The sequence below is a fragment of the Citrus sinensis genome, chromosome 7 (assembly GCF_022201045.2).
Source record: "Citrus sinensis cultivar Valencia sweet orange chromosome 7, DVS_A1.0, whole genome shotgun sequence".
NCBI lineage: Eukaryota > Viridiplantae > Streptophyta > Magnoliopsida > Sapindales > Rutaceae > Citrus > Citrus sinensis.
The window spans coordinates 2,969,689-2,987,032 of record NC_068562.1 but is presented as its reverse complement, the minus strand read 5'-3'; the positions used below and the strand labels follow the sequence as shown (position 1 = coordinate 2,987,032).

At 34.9% G+C, this 17,344-nt stretch overlaps 3 protein-coding genes across 12 annotated transcripts in view; 1 reads left to right on the top strand and 2 right to left on the bottom strand.

Moving 5' to 3' along the window:
• The window catches only part of LOC102614294 (uncharacterized), a 54,203-nt gene extending 45,609 nt beyond the window's left edge, over nucleotides 1-8,594 (bottom strand). For 2 of the 10 annotated variants that reach the window (XR_008056667.1, XR_008056666.1), the window contains exons 1-11: nucleotides 8,413-8,593; nucleotides 8,247-8,309; nucleotides 8,046-8,159; nucleotides 7,748-7,834; nucleotides 7,074-7,649; nucleotides 5,892-6,368; nucleotides 4,829-4,890; nucleotides 4,643-4,748; nucleotides 4,465-4,544; nucleotides 3,835-4,161; nucleotides 3,205-3,306 (exon numbers count right to left, since the gene is read on the bottom strand). Coding sequence is in view for 7 of the 10 variants with exons in the window: in XM_052444903.1 (XP_052300863.1) it covers nucleotides 3,230-3,290; nucleotides 3,835-4,161; nucleotides 4,465-4,544; nucleotides 4,643-4,748; nucleotides 4,829-4,890; nucleotides 5,892-6,368; nucleotides 7,074-7,649; nucleotides 7,748-7,834; nucleotides 8,046-8,159; nucleotides 8,247-8,309; nucleotides 8,413-8,478 (2,019 nt within the window). In the remaining 3 variants the exon portion in view is untranslated. Of the gene's footprint in view, nucleotides 1-3,048; nucleotides 3,307-3,834; nucleotides 4,162-4,464; nucleotides 4,545-4,642; nucleotides 4,749-4,828; nucleotides 4,891-5,891; nucleotides 6,369-7,073; nucleotides 7,650-7,747; nucleotides 7,835-8,045; nucleotides 8,160-8,246; nucleotides 8,310-8,412 lie in introns of those variants that run through there. The other 8 variants (XR_008056668.1, XM_052444904.1, XM_052444903.1 and 5 more) reach the window with 7 other exon arrangements.
• A 1,163-nt stretch (nucleotides 8,595-9,757) lies between these two features.
• On the top strand, nucleotides 9,758-12,284 carry LOC102614584 (pentatricopeptide repeat-containing protein At3g50420). Its single transcript, XM_006466602.4, has one exon. It carries the CDS (start codon nucleotides 9,832-9,834, stop codon nucleotides 12,118-12,120), a length of 2,289 nt encoding a protein of 762 aa, XP_006466665.2. The 5' UTR covers nucleotides 9,758-9,831; the 3' UTR covers nucleotides 12,121-12,284.
• Nucleotides 12,285-12,435: 151 nt separating this feature from the next.
• On the bottom strand, nucleotides 12,436-16,820 carry LOC102614875 (nuclear pore complex protein NUP58). The gene is made up of 6 exons (XM_006466604.3): nucleotides 16,454-16,820; nucleotides 16,110-16,224; nucleotides 15,031-15,504; nucleotides 14,020-14,530; nucleotides 13,025-13,065; nucleotides 12,436-12,817 (listed from the first exon to the last, which is right to left on the bottom strand). Exons 1-6 carry the CDS (start codon nucleotides 16,810-16,812, stop codon nucleotides 12,779-12,781), a joined length of 1,539 nt encoding a protein of 512 aa, XP_006466667.1. The 5' UTR covers nucleotides 16,813-16,820; the 3' UTR covers nucleotides 12,436-12,778.
• Nucleotides 16,821-17,344: the final 524 nt, after the last annotated feature.

The window sequence follows — 17,344 nt, the reverse complement described above, 5'->3', positions numbered from 1 at the left end:
CGGGAATTAATCGTGTATTTTTCGCTGGACAGTAGACATGATATAACTTCAGTGATATGAGTGTTCCAAGTTCAAGATAAGCCTGCCTATACTCCTCCACAAAAGTCAAGTCATCTGACTGCACGCTTTTTTATTACAAAACTCACATATTTGTAGTTATTCATGCAGCCCTTAAAGCATATGGACCATGAAAAACATAACTGATACAGATTAAGAGTATGCTTGTAAGTTGTAACTATTATGCTACAACCTGATATTGAAAACAACAGAGTTTAAATACAAGACTAAAACTTGCAAATTCTTTAACTTAATTGATCTTGTCCTTCAAAACAAAATTGTTTCCACTATAATATGATACATCTTCTGAAATCTTTTGAATAATATTTTCCGGCCATGCAGAATTTTGAAAGCGAAGCGACTAAGATGTATTCGTTGTGATATAATTAAATATTAGAGATGGATAAAAATAGATTTGGAATCTTGTTGTTTTTTTTCTCTGCAACAATGGAGTTTGATAAAAATAAATAAAAGGGTTGAGAAAGAAGGGTAAAAATTTAGGAAAAATTAAGTAATAAAGGAAAATTTCGATAGTTAATAAAGCATTATTGCATTAGATACTAGAGTCATTCAATCTGGGTCATTCGCGTCATTAACTGTGTTTACTTTCTGGAGTGGGAGTGAGGAGTGCGGATTCCTCTCACCCCAGTGTTTACTTCACTAAATTGGAGAGGGATTAAGAATCTCACTCCGTGGACCCCACTTATTTTTTGAGTGGAGAGTAGGAGTGGGACTCCCACTGGGGGAGGTGGGAGTGGAAATAAAATCCACTCCCACCTCTCCTTTTTCTACCTTTTTTTTATTTAATTCAATATAATATTTTATAATTAATAAAATAAAATAAATAATATTAAATTTATTTGAATAATATTATTATATTTAACTAAATAATAATTTGCATTGATTCTAAGTTAAAATTATTTAAAAATAATATTATTATATTAATAGAGAATTAATAAATATAATATTATTATATTTATTTTTAAAATAATAGTACTATATTTATTTAATATTAATAATTAATAATAATAAATAGTTTATTCCAAGAATATATTAATTTTGTACTAAATAATATTATATTATTATTTTATATAATAATAAATTTAATACAACTATATTTAAATTAATATAATTATATTAAATAAAATAAAATAGCGTTTCATTTTATATTAAAATTAAAATTAATAAAAATTGTGATTTTCATAATTAAGAATATTAATAATTATTATAAATTTACAAATATAATAAAATAAATATTTATTCATTAAATATATATTTTTATTAACTTTGTAATTAAAAACTATAATTCTTTAAATAAAGATAAAATTATAATTTGAAACTTACTCCCAATCCAAGACAAAATAAACACATAAATTGGATTTTAATTTCCATTTCATGCTTCAATTCCAGTGTAAGTAAATAACCTACTGTCACTCCCACTCCACACTTTCAATCCTAAGATTCTCATTCCAATCTAAAAAGTAAACGCTACTTAAATATTTAAAAGACTATTGAATAGGTTTGTTAGATTAACATAACATAGCTTATCAAAGGAGGGGGGAAAAATAACATAACCAAGTGCAAGGACCTCAAGTCATGTCAAGATTCCGCCCTAGAAGCGTAGGGAAAGAACCAAGTTTAATAAATGGCTTTGCAACCACCATAAGATACTACTATTTGTCTCTCTGACCCATATAGATTAAGATAAAGTCAAAGAAATGAGTTCAAAGATCCCTTTCTTCTGACTCCTTTACAAGGACACCAGAAAAATTTCCGCAATAAGCAGATCAGAAAGCATGAATGTTAACTGCACATTAAAAAAGTGGGCAAATATCCTTACCTTCATCAATTGTTCAAAAGATTTATCTGATAAATCAATACCATTGAAATTTCAACATAAATTTGGCCCAAGGGTTTTGACGAACTGGAGAGCCCTTTCAAGACATCTGTCTCAACTGCTCTGATAAATATTTCCATTCATTTTTACCAATTAAACAAATGCCTCTTTAATATATTGAAAAGATCTCATTTTTACCATTTCTTCTTAATCTTGAGAAATACTGGACTGGCTGAAATTCTTTACGGTTGTGTTTGGTTAAAAGGAGGAAATGGAGGAGGGAAAAATAATTTGAATTCTTTTTTTTTATTTCTGTTGTTTGTTTTGACATAACTTGTAATAATTTAACTTCTATTAAAAATTAATATCCATTATAATATGAAATTTGAATTCTACACCAAGAAGTGAAGAATTCAAATTCCCCTTATGTTAAAAATCAAAACTTCTAAAAATACCCCTTTAACTTTTTAACTTGTTTAATGTAATCACATAATTATTATTTATAGTTTTATTTTTTTCAATTCAACATTATAGAAAATTTTAAATTAATTAAATTTAAATAATGATTTAAAAAGCTTAATAAAATAAATTTATTTATTTATTTAATATAAAAATATTAAATATTAAATTAACAGTCGCCGGATCGTAGGATTGCCGCCACCGCCGGTGTCACTGGCGTGTGTTACTCACTGCGACTACCATTCGACTTGCTGATCAACGATCAACATTACTATGTCATCGTCGAGATCAAAAAATGGTTGTATGTTGTTCAAATCCGGCTGATCGGCAACGATTTGGTGGTTGCTAGTGGCTATGGATGGTCGGAAATGGAAGTGGCAGCCTTGATAGACAAAACCAAGGTGACACCGTGACAAGAAAAAGATGAAAACTCACCGATTTGAGGCAGTGATATCCGCAGCTTTTCATGATTCAATTGGAGGCTTTCCGACAATATTCACCAGCAGTGATGGATGGGGAATGATCGCTGGCTCTTGAGGTTCTGATCAATACCTTCCATTACCGGTGATGTGGCGGGAATCATTAATGACTTTTGGGTTGGGTTCTCAGGTTCGGGTTGACCCGTTTCTCTCCTGTGACCTGACTCTTTCTCTAACATTTGCTGTTTAATTTTTTTGAATTATATTCATGATAAATATTGAAAGCTAAGCACTTATTAAGGTTAAAATTGTCTAAATAAAAAATTAGAGATTTCCTTTCTCTATATAATTATGTATCAAACCAAACATTAGAAAAGTTTTTCACTCTCCTATCCTCTCTTTTCTTTTCCTCCACTTTCCTCTCCTCTCATCTTCTCACATTTCTTCAAACCAAACATCACCTAAGTGGTCCTCCCTTCTTTGAATTGTCACGGTCATCTTGCCATAGAGCAAAGTTCCTGAAATCTCATTAAACTGAAAAATATATAAACAAAATAAATAACTACAGTGTCCTTAATAAAGAAACGTGCCAATAAAATCTGTAGTCCCAGATTCGCATTCACTTGTATGTAACATTTAGCCTAGGCGATGAGAGCTATACCGCTAGTCAAATTTAAACATAAACTATCCCTACATCATTTTGCCTTGTTACCATAAACTGTTGTGACTTTAATGACACCAGAAAATCCGAGCCACTAATAAGAGTACAAATGTTTAGAAAGAATAAATTATCGATTCTCAATAAGGCCATGTAAATTTAAGAATCTCTTTAGTGATGAATTACCATATAGGCGAGATATTGACGTATTTTAGGAACATTGCTATTTTATATAAACAAGAAAAGATTAGATACTCAACTTCACAAGGTATGCTTTTCCTTATTTCCATGTCTTATCAAACAACCAAAATAAATACAGGAAAATAACAAACCATTTACCAAAAGCAGTTAGCACAAAGAAAATGAATGCAACTTAAAGAAGTATGGAGGGAGAGAGAAGACACCGTTTTAGAAGAACTTCTGGATTATATTGGAACAGATTCTTCTGATGAAGGTTTTCCACAGATGTCTTCAAAGAAAACAAACATTCTTTGGCTTTCTTGTAATGAGATTCTGCAGTTACATAGTGCTGATAGCTATATTCAAGGTCACTCTTACATTCCTCCTCAAGTGATGGAATGTTTTTCAAGGTTGTAGATGGTAGGCCAAACTGATCATTTGAGCTTCCCAATAACATTTTTCTTCTCTTGTCAGATGATTGGTTTGTAACTTTCCCACTAAGTGAAAATTCCATGAACAAGGGCCATGAATCACTTACCAATCGCAGGCACCTAGTGAAAATATGTCAAAAGCAATGACATTGAAAAGGTATGCCGAAATCAGGTTGGGTAAATATATAAATACATATGAGAGACAGATGCTGCTCAAGTCCCACCCTTTAGAGCCAACTATATTTTACTGCAGCACATTTTCTATAAAGTTCAATCAGATAAAAAAGTGAAACATATATATATAAATCAATATATTTGGTTTATCAACAAATTAAATGCCAGATAATCGTCATTCGCTGCAATTTAATATTTCTCAAATAAGTGAAAAGGGAAGAATATGAAGAAAACAACTTGAACACACACCTTAAAAGATATTCAGCACAATCAGTGCCTGTGTCCTTCGAAATAAGGTAATCAAGAAGCACTTGATGATCATAGTGTAACTGAAAACAAGAGATCATAATATCACAGATTCCAACAGATGCTTTCCCCATTTCCATTATTAATAGAAGCAACACTGTAACGTGTAGAAAAACTTCACCTCCGCTAGAAATAGATGGAAAAGGTGCACGGGATTAAAAACATTTGATACATGAAAAAGAATGTCTTCTTTCGTATCCTGAGATGTCCATTTTCTCTTGTTAAACCTACATTCCGCTCCACAGTCCATTAAAAGCGCACTGGATAAAATAATTCATAAAGAAAAGCAATGAAAATTGATCCTCACTTTTGCTCCACACAAAATGGCAAACTTAGCAATTGCAGAAGCACTTTGAATAATATATCGTCCTATAGTTTCGACAGAGGCAAATGATTAGAACTTTGAATGAACAGCATAAATAACATGAAAAAAGAACATTTGGGTGTAGTACTATGCAATAACTAGTCCAAACTTTCAGACTGACAGAAAGAAGGAAAAAAGGGGTAAAAAAAGATAAGTATATTCCTATAATGACCTTGGCTTCAGTAATTGTGCAATCATTTCTCATTTTGCTGAAGAAAATTCAAATTTTCAGATAGATAAAATCTTGCATGTAATTTTTATAAGCACCGCCAATGTGCATTCAACAAGAATCAGAAATAATGAGTCAAGTCCCATTATAGATTCTAGAAAATGGATTTACTCCCTTGCTTAGCAAGACATTAAAAGCCACAGACATTGGTTCATCCCATACCCCATATAACCATAGAACAACAACAAAAAGTCTTCAGATAGCTAAAACCTTGTGTGTCATTTTTACAAGCAGCCAATGTGCAGTCAACAAGAATCAGTAACAAACTAACAATGACTCAAGTCCCGCAGCAGATTCCACAAAATGGATTTGCTCCCTTGCCTACCAAAACATTCAAACTACAGACATTAGTTCATGCCATACCCCATTTAAGCATTCAACAACAACAAACAGATGTTATGACTAGACAAGATTATGCAATCTTTCCCCAACAGGACAACGTAGATGTTTTCCTCTCTTGCAGTAGAGGCAAGAGCTCAAGGGTTTGAATCCCCCAGAGATGGATTTGATTAATTTGGGATGGGGTTCATCAGTGAACACTAATTAAAAAAAATAACACAATCCAGAAGCATTTGATTTTAATAAACTAGAAAATTTGACAGAGATCCTTAGTGTACAAGGTTTGTTGGACCAAGCTATGAAATTCATCAGGTAGTAATAAAAGTTTTGGATGTAAACATTCAAGAACAATTATACAACCTATAAAATAATTTCTTTTTCTGAGACAGAGAGAAAGAGAGACTTAAAAGTAAAACTGCTTAGGGGCAGAAGACAAACCTCATGCACAAATAGCTGGAGGAAGGATAAGGAGAAGTTAACACAATTTTCTATATACATTTCATAGTCAACAAACACATCCAAGTGAAGATTCCCTTGAAGCCACTTATATAGCTCTAATAAACCTCTCCTTCTACCAATACAATCCAAATCTGGGTCAAAATTCAAGCATGAGTCTGTTGTTAAACATGCACAAAGCTTTTTGGCACCTCCTCTTGGGTTGATCAAACTGAAGCAGCACCTCAGGAAAAGGAAAATAGCTTGTCTTTTTAAGTGACGAGAACACATATTATATACCTCTCCATCAGAATTACTCAATAGAAATGGAGAGCCTTCTAAACAATCATCCTGAACAGACCCCGGTGAAGCTATGGGTTGCCACAAGAGCTCTTGAAAGTAATTATGAAGAAGCTGCAACCACGAAACAAGAATGCAACAATCTAGATGAATTTGGAGACTCAACCTGAGCATTAGAACCTGCAAAATATGATTCGGTCTGAGTATTTGGTAGATCTATAACAGTAATAACATATTTTCACGGATCAAGGGTATTTCTCTATACACTTGTGGATATTTTAACATATCAAATAAAAAGAGTTACTTAAATAATCAAAACGAAGATTGTGAGAGATTCATCGCATTAAAAAAAAAAAGGGGAAAATAGCTGAACTTGTGGCCAGCTGTTAGCATCTGGTGCATGAGAATGTACATGTTCTTAATCCTCCAAAATGACAAGTTAGAAACAGGTAAAAGAGTACATTAAAAGATTTCAAAAAGAAAATAAAAGACGCACTAAATAGACTGCTACAAAATTGTCAGCAGAAGTAACAGCATCAAAACGACTAGAACCTAAATGAAAATTCTCACCATGAGCAGAAAAATCTAAATAAGGTTAAAAGTAGTAAAAATCTACAAAATCTATAAGATATCCATTAAAAAAATTTGAGCTTCTGACCAAAATCTCAGCACTTTTCTTTCTCAATCCTAGAGCCAACCTATTAGAATAAGATATGGGGAAATATTTCAATTGAAAAATGCAGCATAACTTGCATTCCTAGGAAGCCCTTACCAGCAATAAGTAATAATGATTGTAGACAGTTGGCTAAGAATAATGAGTGAACAATGTATTCCAGGACTCTGTTTCCTGAGTTCACCAAGCAAGCAACTGAAGTAGATACTTACCAGCAACTTGTGTCTGAAGTATTGACGGATGCAAGTTATAACATGTTGTCCTTGCATGCTGAGGCACCAATAGAAAAGTTTAGGTACAAGGTTGGTGACTAGACCAAAAAAGGGATGTTCATCTTGAGAACGACCTGCGTCATCGACAGAACCACATTGCTCAACCATAGAACAGAAAAACTGAATTAAGTTCCCCAGAAACACAACCCCTGACGCGTCATCCAAAGCATCTACAGAAAAGCTATTCTGACTATTATAAATCACATCCAAGGAATCCCAAGGCATATTTGAAAGGCTATAATACACGGAATCTAAATATACTTCAGCAAGATTATCGTCATATTCAAAATCTTGATTTAAACACTTCAATATGCTGCGTAACACTCGAACAATTTCGGCCAAAGTAGACCACCCAGCATTTTTCAATCTAGGTTTTACAACCAAAAGACTTGAAGAATTGCAATGCGAATTCTCCAGTCCAGCCGTTGAAGATGCGGAAGAAAAAGACAATGCATTGGTAGCCACCAACTCCATGCAAAGACACAAGAAACGTATAAAGAAGCCCCAATTGCTTCCCTGCAGACCATGCTAGCCAATAAGATAAATTGCACAATTCATTTTGATTTGCAGTCAGCATTTTTCTAATATGAAAATATATATATATATAAACATACAGATGTAGCCAGGAACCCGGAGATGGCTACTAAAATTTTGACAGCCAAATGTTGAACATAGCGATTCTTAAGAGTAAGCAAAAATACCTACATCCAAACAGAACACAGAAAGGTTAAATCCACTGAATTATGCATCAAGCAAATTTACTGTTTCAGTTAAGTACGCATTCTCAATTAATTACTATCTATACACACAACTCTACAAACAAAAAGAGTCCCGACTAAATATAAGCATACATTTGTCAACGGCAGAAATTGTCAATTCGTAAATAATTCTTTTCCTTAAAAATGCAATTACCAATTCAGCTACGATGTTGGATAAATAACGATGGTCCTCAGATTGTGCACTCAATTCATCATCGTCGGAATCACTCTCAAGTTGACGAGTCCAGAGCTGAATTTGCCTCAAGACCTGAAACAGAAATTGGTTTATGAAAAATAACCTTTCCCTGCATGAGGAATTGAGGTGTATGCATATTAGTCAGATAAAGAAGCGAACCTGCGAGAGAGAAGCGAGAAGTTCTTTCTCTTTCTCTTTGGTCAAAGAAACTACCTCTGCTGCCTACAATAACAGAGGACATTGGAACACCAGATAAAAGACAATATATATATATATATAGAGAGAGAGAGAGAGAGAGTGGAGAGTGGAGAGTTATAGGACTGACGGTACACGGACGGACAGAATCACTGATCAGGCGGTGAAGACGGGAGTATGTAGAGCCGCCGGACATTTTCCAGCTACGATTATCGCTCTTCTTGTTCTCTTTGTGCCTCCGGGGCTTTCGATTTTGAAGTAGTGTGTGTTTCGTATAGTTTTGGAAGGTTGGAAGTACTTTTTTTTTTTCTCCTTTAATTCTAAAAATATTTATTAAAGTTTTTAGGGGCGTTTGGTTTGTGCTCTTCAAAAATTATTTTACCTCTTCTTCTATACACCTAAAATATAAAATTTTAGGAGTAAAGGTAAAATAATTTTTTATTTTATTTTACATATAATATCTAAAATATCCTAATAATATATATATATATATACTCTAAAAACTTGTTTGTTGAATTTGAACACTAAAGAAACGTGTACTTTTTATATAAATTGATCACTTGGGTGTATTTTGTGAAAAGTTGTATGATTATGAAGTTAGTTTTTTTTTGTACATTTTTTTAGTAATTTAACAACTTAAAAGTTCTTAAAAGTACTTAAAAGAGTTTTTTAATTGATAACCAAACATCCAATTGTTTTTTGTCAAAAGTCCTATTTAAAAATAGAGAAACTTTTTTAGAAAAAATCTATTCCCATAATTTTAGAAAAAGTCCATAGACTATGTTCAATAAACTCAACTAAATAAACCTAAGATCTCAAATAGGGTGAACAAAAATGTTTGGGTAGCCCAGCCCTTTATTTGAAAAAAAAAAATTTGTAAATCAGAATAATAAATTAAAATTTTAAAAATAATAGAAAAATTAAAAACAATAAATCTCTAATTTATAAATCAATAATAATTCAAAAAATCTAAAATTATAATACTAAACTATATTGTAACTGTTAATTAATTAAGAGACTGCTCGAATTAGAGAATCTAATATTAAAAAATTAAATTTGTTTGGAGGAAGAAGTGGGAGGCCTAATAACAAAGTATCATGCGTCGATATTAAGTTTTATAATAGAAGGAAAATTATCAAAAGGATCCAGGATTATGCCGGATACCCTAAGTATTCTGCAGGTTACCTAAGGTACACCACATAAGGGTAGAAAAGTTAGAAAAATATTTCAGGTGATAAAAGTATAGCCAGACCCGCACTTTACCATCTCTAGTCCCAAATGCAGATTTCTTACAATGCGTGCAAACTTTTAAATAGTAGGTTTTCGTGCACAAGTGCTACTAGAGTATTTTAAGAAATTATAATGGGAATTTAAAGTATTATCGTGCAAAGTCAACCAGCACACGACTACATTACACGAATCCCTAATTTATTAGTGATATTGTATGTTAAGTCCTTTTTGGGTATAAATATAAGTGTGATATACGGATAGTATGTATAATTGTGATATAGAATATTCATTCATAACTGTGTGAATATTGTAAACTTGTATGTGCTTTTTGTGGTTTTTCCAGACCTACGGATCCAGATGTTATTATCCAAAGATAAGTCTAAATTTTCTTTCACCTTTTAAATCCAAACGGCTAGGAGTTTTGGCGGGTGAAGGTTTCAACTTTCAACGAACGGAGCAGGCACTCAGGTCCTTAATTTTTATGCCGCCAACGCATGAAAACCTCTGCCGTAATATAGCTACTCTTATACAAATATGCGCCTCAATAACCTCCCTGAAAAGAGCGCGTCAAATACACGCGCTCGTTTTAACTACCAATCACATTCCCATCAATGCTCAATCTCCGTATATGTACAACAACGTCCTCTCAATGTACGGGCGGTGCGGCTCGATAAGAGACGCGCGCCAAGTGTTTGACGAAATTCCCAAAAGAAGTCTGGTTTCGTATAATGCACTCATTGCAGCATATTCTCGTGATCATGATCATGCTCACTTGACCTTCAGATTGATTGACCAGATGGAGTTCGAATGTTTGAGGCCTAATGGTTTGACCTTCACGAGCCTGGCACAGGCAGTTTCGTTGCTCGAGGATCAGTTGATGGGGTCTCTGCTTCATGCCCAAGTGATAAAATATGGATCCTCGGAAGACACTTGTGTTCAAACGTCTTTGCTCGGGATGTACTCAAATTGTGGGGATTTTGAATCTGCAAAGAGAATTTTTGGTTTAATAGGCGATAAAGATGCTGTTGCTTGGAATAGCATTATTCTTGGGAATTTCAAGAATGATAAGATGAAAGAAGGGCTTTCTTTATTTGGTGCTATGGTGGGGTCCGGTGTAAATCCTACTCAGTTTTCTTATTCTATGCTTCTAAATGCTTGTAGCAGAATGGGAAATTTTGTTTGTGGAAAAGTTATTCATGCCCGAGTGATCATATCAAACACACAAGTCGATTTGCCTTTGGAAAATGCTTTGCTTGACATGTATTCCAAATGCAGTGACACGCAAACAGCATTTAGTGTTTTTACAAGAATTGAAAATCCAGATCTGGTTTCATGGAACTCAATGATTGCTGGCTATATGGAAAATGGAAATGGAGAAAAAGCAGTGGATATGTTTGTTGCATTGCGAAGAATGTCACTTCTGAAACCAGATGAGTATACTTTTGCTGCCATCATATCTGCTACTTCTGCTCTCCCTGCTTCTGCTTATGGGAAGCCTTTACATGCCTTAGTTATTAAAACTGGATACGATAGTAGTGTGTTTGTGGGAACTACACTTTTGAACATGTATTTCAAAAATGGTGATGCAGAATCCCCTCAAAAGGTTTTTATGTTGATTGCAGAGAAGGATATTGTGCTTTGGACTGAGATGATCATCGGTCATTCGAGAATGGGTGACGGGGAATGTGCAATCAAACTCTTCTGTAAAATGTGTAGAGAAGGCCTTAAATGTGATACCTTTGCTCTTAGTGGGGCTCTGAGTGCTTGTGCTGACCTTGCAATTTTGAAACAAGGTGAGATGATTCATTCTCAGGCAGAGAAAACAGGGCATGGTGTTGAAATGTCTGTTTGTGGGAGTCTGGTAGATATGTATGCCAAAAATGGTGATCTTCGAGCTGCTGAATCAATATTTTCTCAAGTTTTGCACCCTGATTTGAAGTGCTGGAATGTGTTGCTCGGTGGATATAGTCACTACGGAATGGCAGAGGAGGCATTCATGGTCTTTGAAGTGATCCTGGAACATGGCCTGAGACCAGATGAAATAACATTTTTGTCTCTGCTGTCTGCTTGCGGTCATAGTGGTTTGGTCGAAAGAGGGAAGATCTTGTGGAATCAAATGAAGGAACATAGTTTAATTCCTGGGCATAAACACTACTCTTGCATGGTTAGTTTGTTAAGTCGAGCAGGACTGCTAGATGAGGCTGAAAATTTGATAGCAGAATCACCTTATAGTGAAATCCGTATAGAACTGTGGAGAACTTTGCTAAGCACATGTGTCGCTAAAAGAAATTCCAGAATGGTTATTCAAGCGGCGGAGCAAGTTTTAAGATTGGATCCAGAAGACGGTACTACACATATACTGCTATCTAATCTTTACGCGGCCACAGGGAGATGGGATTGTGTTGCGAAAATGAGGAGAAAGATGAAAGGATCAATGTTGGTAAAGGAACCTGGGCTAAGCTGGATTGAGGCCAAGAATAACGTTCATGTATTCTCTTCTGGCGATCAGTCACACCCCAAGATTGATGACGCCCAAGCTGAACTACATAGGCTTCGTGGGAACATGAGAAAATTAGTGACAGATGAATTTGGTAAAGAAGTTATCTAAATAGGATGTAAAGACTAATAGCAAGTGAGAATTGGACAATTTGTTCCAGTAAAAATGTATTTTTGAAAGAGCATGTAATTAAAGAACCTCTTGTCTCAGGCAGCTGACCGAGGAGGGCAATTGTATCTCGATTTCATGAAAGCATATTTTATTATTATTATTTATACTATTAGTGTCATTAATCTTCAAACGGACCACAATGTACGCACCAGCCTGTTCACGGTGCGAGCATCTCTGGGCTCTTGGTCAGAAAAGTAAAGCCTGTCATGCAAATTTTACATTGTTTTCTTCTGTAGATAAATTTATTGGAGAAAGTACCAGGAACACAATATCTCAATAAGCATTGATCCAATGGAAATTACAACATAGGGTAATCAGAGAACAAAATTTTTAAGAAAAAAATAAAACCTAATCTAATCTTTCTTAATGTGAGAAGAAAGCTTATTTTGACATGTTAGATATCTCTGACACTGACCACAAAAATCCTACCTAAAAGATATCATACAACATTACATCAACATAGATCTCCGAACCAAACAAGAACCTATTGGAGGTCCTTCTGAACAGATAGTTTGTTGCCAACTATGAATGCCTTCAGCTAGCAAAAATTCGAGGATGTGGATGTTCCCTCCAAAATTCAAGACTGAAGACGCTGTGATTAGCGTCGGGCAGTTCGAGTTTTTGGCCTTGTTGATTTCTGCAAGGACAGCAGAAAAGGAAAGAAAATTCAGTAGATGGATACTATGCATTAAGGAAACTTATGAAAGCAAGAAAGTGAAGCATGTGGACTAAGCTTCATCTCAAATAGCTGCTGTATATTAAAAATGACTTAAAACTAAAACTAGGTTCATTGAAATTTCTTCTTAGGCGTAAATAGAAAAGGAAAAAATGATTTTTCACTCACAGATGCAGCCCCAAAGCTAGCCCCAGATCCTGATGGAGCACCTGTAGTTCCGACAAAAGGGAAAGTAAGGAAAAAAAATTTTAAAATAGCAGCCAAAAATAACTTCAATGGCTCTTCTTATTACTTAACACACTAGCTATCAACTAAATAAAATAAATAAATATGCTCCTTTATAAATATTTTTTTTTTTCAGATGTATTGATCTAATACTTTATACAGATACTGGATGGTAATACTTTGTGCAGACAGTAAAATAAATAACATAACCATCAAGAATAACTTAAATTCAACAAGTGTCTACCTCCTCACTTATCATAAACTAACTAGATTATCTGCCAAGTCAATGAGGCAAAAGGAGTCCTCAGTTTCAACATCTTAGCCAATGCTTCATGTCATAAATAAACCAGAACACAAACAAAATATTGAATAATCATAAAACTTAATATAGAATAAGAAATCAATTTCTAGTAAGGAGTTCTGAGGAATGAGAAATTCTATAATCAGTATCACCAGAATCAAATTTCTGGAGATCTTATGTGTATATCTCAAGGTATTTAAAATTATACAATAATAACCCAAAGAAAAAAAAATGGCTACAAAATAATTGAAGAACCTTCTCATGTCACTACATTCACAGTGCTATTGCAGAACACAATTTCAATAATGTAGTTATCTGTGTTTACGAGATTTATTGCTGTTGCAAACAACACCTACTTTGTTAATTTTCTTTCATATGAAGGACAAATTATTGGTATTTATCCAAACAGAATTCGTGTATATAGCCAGCCAAAATACTGCATGAATAAAGTGAACCCCAGCCTGAAAGAAGCCTAAAAGAAGAATGCTATGTTTCCAACCAGTGGTAAAAAGGAAAAAGAATACAATAAAAAGGAAAAAGAATTGCCAATTTTTTTCCTTTTTATCAGATAGAATAAAGTGCCCATTTGATTGTAGTTGTAGATATTGAAATTTAAAACTAAACAGGATCAAAATACCTGATGCAAATGGTGTTGAAAAAAGTGATGCTCCAGCAGATGTCGTAGACCCAAAAGATGGAACAGTACTACCAAACAAAGACAGAGTTGATGCAGCAAATAAAGATGATGATGACATTTGTGGTGATACACCAGATCCAAATAATGAGGAAGGTGAAGCAGAGGTGGCTGGTGTTGCAAACAGAGAAGACGACATAGAGGAAGCTGGAGCAGAAGACGGTGTGCTAAAAAGAGAGAGCCCACCTCCTGAAGAAGCTGATATCACCGCTGATGTCTGTGGGGCGACCAATGCCCCTGTAGCTGTGTTTGTGAGCGACCCACCAACTTGCGCTGATGGTTGTGAATTTACAGGCAAATGCAAAGTTGGATGTACCCTCTTAGCAGCGGCTTCCTGTCTGGCTGTTTCTCGTCGATCAGCCTCAAGAAACGGGTCACTACCATCTCCTCGTCGACGCTGGTCAGCGAGATAAGCTGTTTTCATAGTTTCAACATATTGATGAATGCTCTCCGCCTAAGGCACACACGATATAGCATAGATTATAAATCACAACTCAAAATTCTTCCAGCACCTCAACATGCTGAAACCACATACTTTGACATTGAAATTCATACATGTAAGACTGCATAATATAAAATGAACCGTGAAATAGCATCATATTCTGCTTAAGGCCCATGTACTTAAAACATTGGCAAATACAATCTAACACAAGTTATTAAGTACTCTTGCAGCCTTTTCATGTGGTTCTCCAAGAGGCACGACATGTGCCAGACAACCAGTCAGTGTTCCATAAAGTTATTTCCCAAAAAGAAGAATGTTCCAGCACCACATCTGGTGAAAGAATTCTCTTTCAACTCAAATTAGATCCACAAACTTTAAATATCAGTTTTTTTTCACATGCATTAAAATATTGAAGTAGCATATGTAGCATTTACATCCTTATAAAGGACAGACAATAAGATAAACAAATTGCAGATAATTAAAAGCCGTTCTAAGGTTTTCTCCAGTATTACCTTGGCAGCCACGTGAACAAAAAAGATATGCACGTTTGATATGACTTGAGGTAGAGACTGCAGTAAAGAGGATCCGTGGCTGGAAGAGTTCCTATCTGGGTCTAGAAGAATCAGTTGCTCTAACTCTTCAATCCATTGGCGGAACTCACCCAGATATTTCTCAAATCTGGCAACTGTTTGCTGCAAAAAAGCTGATGGTTTCTTTGGAAGTCCTCGGTAAAAGTCAAACACTGGAACTACAGAGCTACTTGCTGGTTGACCAGTGGAAGAAGGTGCTGCTGTTGCTCCCGAAGCCTGGGATGGTGCAGTAGCACTTGAAGCACTTCCTGCATTAGGATGTAGAAACCTAGGGCGCAGCATCATGAAAGAACGAACAGCTATCTCTGTGTTCCGCAACATGTCTTTAACAACAGCCATCCGCTCTTGCAACTGAGCTTTCTGCCTTTCCATGGAAGTACTGATTCCCCCAAGTTCCTTCCAAAATTTATTAAGAATATTCACTATTATGCCATGACGTTGCATTTAGAATGGCATTGTGAAAGATAATAGTATAACTCATGCCAAAAAAAATAAAAGGGCCAGAGAAAACAATCCTAGGCCTTGTGACGGTCATTGATAGAGGAGGAGAGATTACGTCATTAGATGGTTTGTTAATTAACTCAATATCACAACCTTATAGCTGCTCTTCAAGCAAAAGAAGACTGAGATACGGTGATATCAAATCATTGAACTATCTTATGCCTTCCAAGATTTTACAAATCAAACTCAGAACATTTTGTCATTACTTTTCAATATTTGAACACTCTTGTGGCATGGAAGACACAAGTATCATAGTCCAAAAGTTGCCAATTAGGCATGTCAAAAGTCATATGTAAAAAGCATATAAACACTATAAATTGATGTACATCTTGCCAGCTAAGATTTTGTTATTCAATCCAAAGAATATTTGGGGAAAAAAAATAATAACAATATTGCAACAGCTCACAAAAATAAAAACAAAAGTGCTTTCACAAATAGTTTACAAAACAAACCAGATACCAATAAAAAATATTCAATTGACAGAAACTCAAAATGCATACTTGGACAATATGGCTTGCATCGAGCTCGAACCCTTCATTGGAAACCGAAGAATCATAAAGGCGACTACATTGATCTAGCCGCTGGCTCTCATCCCTGTACTCCAAAACCCGCTCCCTACATGCATCAGCTCAACACCCATCAAAACAGTCTTATTCATCGAAACTCAGAACACAACTGAAAATTCTACTCAAATTACACAGTTTGCCTAAGAAGCAAAGCTACAATGTCTAACTAATAACTCATAATGTAAACATATATTCTCCGCCCTAAGTTGCATAAAAACCCTAAACACTCTATTGCCAACAACGTAGACAAAAATTTAAAAAAGAAAAAAAAAACACACTCGATTTGAAGAAGAATCTTTTGCGAATCCGGGTGAAGATCCGCCCATTTGGTACTATAGTTCGCCGGAGCTCTGTCATTCGTGAAAAGAAACAAATGCTGTTGTTGCGGCTGCTGCTGTTGTTGCTGTTGTGGAAGAAACTGTTGCTGCTGCTGCTGCTGCGAAAAAAGTGGGCTGCTCTGAAAAGGGTTTTGTTGTTGCTGCTGCTGCTGCTGCTGGGGCTGGAAGAGTGACTGGGGTTGCTGTTGTTGTGGAGTCGAAAACAGTGAAAACGACATTGTAGGGTATTGAATTGGGGAAGAAATTGAAAAAACCCCCTCTTCAAACCCCGCCCTTGGTTGCTGTTTTGGGAGATTCATCGCCGAGGGGTGAAATTGGTATTTAACTGCAGTCAGGAGAATCATATTTGCGTGTCTTGTTTGCAGTTTTGTCGCTTTTTATAATATTCCTTAAATTGATGTTGCTTTTCAAAACAAAATTGGCCAATTAGTCCCAAAGTTAACGTCAAAACGAAATTCAAACTCTAATTTTGTACGTATTGACGAGGGTTACATGTATGATAATTGATAAATGGAAAATGCTATCGTGATAAAAATCACATTATATAGTTGTGGGTGTCATGAATTTTATGCGTCCATAAAATTTAAGTATAGAGAGTGCACAAGTATATCAAATGAACCGTTTAAAATAAACTACATAACTAATAAATAGAAGGAGAATATCAAATAAATCCATAATAATAATAATAATAATAATAAATTAGATCTTAAGAATATTTATCTCCCACCAGGTAGATTTCTTATGCTAGATTGAAAGGGATCCAGACATTAATTAGATTGAGTAATGGATTTTTTTTATTTTTTATATATAAGTTGTTTTTCTACTTGAATG